The 2,807-nt window shown below is 36.8% G+C and overlaps 1 protein-coding gene across 1 annotated transcript; it reads right to left on the minus strand.

Moving 5' to 3' along the window:
* Positions 1-465: 465 nt before the first annotated feature.
* Positions 466-2,402, minus strand: LOC105315547 (zinc finger BED domain-containing protein 4-like). The gene is made up of 2 exons (XM_011410236.2): positions 2,250-2,402; positions 466-2,193 (listed from the first exon to the last, which is right to left on the minus strand). The coding sequence occupies exons 1-2, from the start codon at positions 2,400-2,402 to the stop codon at positions 466-468; spliced, it is 1,881 nt and encodes a 626-aa protein (XP_011408538.2).
* Between the last annotated feature and the right edge of the window lie 405 nt (positions 2,403-2,807).

A 2,807-nucleotide genomic window follows, 5' to 3' on the forward strand; every position in this document is an offset into this window, starting at 1 on the left:
ACTACAACTAGTAAACAATAACCTATCAGTACAATAAAAAATGTTGGCCTAATTCAACAGAGTTAAGCTAAAAAAGTGGCTTGAGTGAAATGTACACAACAAGTAGGCTATGACATCCATTGTAGAACTAAAATATGCACTCAAACTATTGTTTATGAGCATTATTTCAATATTTAAAGGCTTTGCAAAGTCCTCTGAGGGATCATTCAGCTACTTTAACAAACGAATAGGCTACTGTGATTGTTTTACTTACCCTGGCAGCCATGAATGCAGCGAAACAAGGGTGAGGACAGCCGGATGTGACGTTAATGACCAGACTTGGGGTCAATTACAAATTTTCAATTACAATTACATGTTTCTATACATAAATTTGTTCCAAATAGCCTCAATTAAAATTACAATTACATTTCAGGTCTCTCAACTCAATTACAATTACAATTACATTTTAATTTAATTACAATATAATTACAGTTTTAAATCATGGTTACAACGTATAAACATTAATGACTCAAATAGATTATTACTGAGACGACACCGCTCTGGCCTAAAAATTTTTCCTCCTATACTAAAAATCCTTTCTACAGGTGCTGATGATGCATGTATGGCTAAATAAACAGTGGCTAGTTTAGCGAGGATTGGGTATTTGTCCTTATTTGTTTTCCAAAACCCAAGAACATCAATATCGTCATCATCGGCATCAAGGCAAGGAATTGACAAATATGCATTGATCTTAGATGATACTCCAACTTGGTTTGCCTGATTACAGTAAGTAGCACTAGACCGGTCTTTCATAAATCCTAAGCCTTGTCTAGCCCTCTTTGTAGGAGGAGGAAGATCAGCTGGCATCTCAGCCTCAGGTGGAGAAATTTCTTCTGCCTTCTTTAACAGTAACACCTTTGTGCTCTCCACTTCTTCATCAGTGCACCAATCAAGTTTGTATCTTGGATCTAACACTGTTGCCAATTTAAATATCTCCATTAATTCAAACTTGGAAAGCCTTTCGTCCACTGCATTCTGAAGAGAAGTAACAAGTCGGCAATTATATTTTATTGCTAGTTTTTCCAGCTGTTCACGAAGAGATCGAACACAGATGATGACCTCACTACCTGTAACAATATTTTGTCCCTGAGCAATATTTGTTGCTTCTTCAAAGGGTCTCAAAATCTCACACAAATCTCGCAGTAATTTCATTTCGTGTGCTTTTGGCTTATCTAAGAAATCTATTTGTTCCATAATATCATCTGGAACTTGTACAACACTTCTGATCATTTTGAGTTGACTGTTCCACCTAGTAGCATTAGCAAGTTGTAGTTTATTGCATTTCTCTAAGAGTTCAGAAGCAAGATGAGATTTCCTGACAAAAGACACTAATTTTGAAACTTTGCTAATCACTGTCCTCAACTGGCCAGCATCCTTAAGTCCATCCTTTACAGCTAACTGTAGAGTGTGTGCGAAGCAAGGTATTCTGTCAGGGACAGGTGTTTCTTCAGCTGCAGACAGGATACTACCTTGAACAAATCCGGCCAAATCCAACGTCATAGGTTCAAGATCACCTTCCTCTTCATCCTCTACTTCTTCCTCATCTTCTACGTCCTCATCATCCTCTTCAGTAGCATATCCAGGTAAAGAGAAGGCTTTTACCATGTTAGCAGCACTGTCAGTAATGACTGCTGTGATTTTATTATGAACACCATATTCTGTAACGATTTGGTCATAATGCTGATAAATAGTTTCTCCAGTGTGCGATCCATAAACCCTTCGACATGTTAGCAACGCAGACATCAAAGTGAAGTTCTCAATAAAATGCGCAGTAACAGCAATGAAAGACCTCATATCTCTACTGGACCACAGATCTATTGTTAGACAAACTCCAGGTGCTTCTTGAAACTTGAGCTTCATCTTTTGATGAATGTTGGCACATCTGTCAGGAATAAGCTTTGTGCATAAATGCTTTCTGCTAGGCATTGTATAAGCTGGCTGGGCCTTTTCTATTACTTCCCTAAATGCAACACTTTCCACAAGGGAAACAGGTAGTAAATCTTTAGCAATAAATGAGACAATAGATTGTGTGAGAGAGATTTGTCTGTCATCGTTGTGGTGCCATTTCCTTAGTGCAGTCGTGTACTCGGTAACTTTAGCTTGTGTTGCTGGACTACACTTACTAAGACTTTTATGTATTTCGGGATGTTTCCTCTAAAATGAGACATATTTAAAATGCCACATTCTGATTAAAATGCTGCCTAGCTTACCTTTAGATGAGTAATGAAGTTTGAAGTTGCCTTATAAGATCCAGACACTTTAACTTTACAGTGCTTACAAACTGCTTTGAAGTTTGTAAGAGGAGCATCAGTACTTTGAGCTTCAGGTAGGTTGTAATGATCGAAAGCAGGAGAATTTGCCATGACAGAACTGAACACATGTGAAACTAAAACAATCACATGACTTTACAGGTGGAATATGCATGCATAAAGTCTATGGTTTAGTTATCTCCTTTGGTGTAAATGCGCCTTATCAGGTGATGTAATTTATCATTAGTTACAATTACAATTACAGTCCATAGTTTGAAATATATGTCAATTACGATTACAATTACGTAATTGTAATTGTAATTCGACCTTAAATTACAATTACAATTGTAATTGACCCCAAGTCTGTTAATGACGTTTCCTTATGGGATTTTATATGTGTGCATAGAGGAGTTTCGTATCCAGGGGTATATAGTATTTATGGTATTACCTCCTAAAGAAGCAAAAATTCACCATTTCAGTAATGTAGCTAGAAAGATTTATATTCTTACAATCATAAAG

Source organism: Amphimedon queenslandica, unplaced genomic scaffold (assembly GCF_000090795.2).
Source record: "Amphimedon queenslandica unplaced genomic scaffold, v1.1 AMPQUscaffold_9670_Cont18195, whole genome shotgun sequence".
Taxonomy (NCBI): Eukaryota; Metazoa; Porifera; class Demospongiae; order Haplosclerida; family Niphatidae; genus Amphimedon; species Amphimedon queenslandica.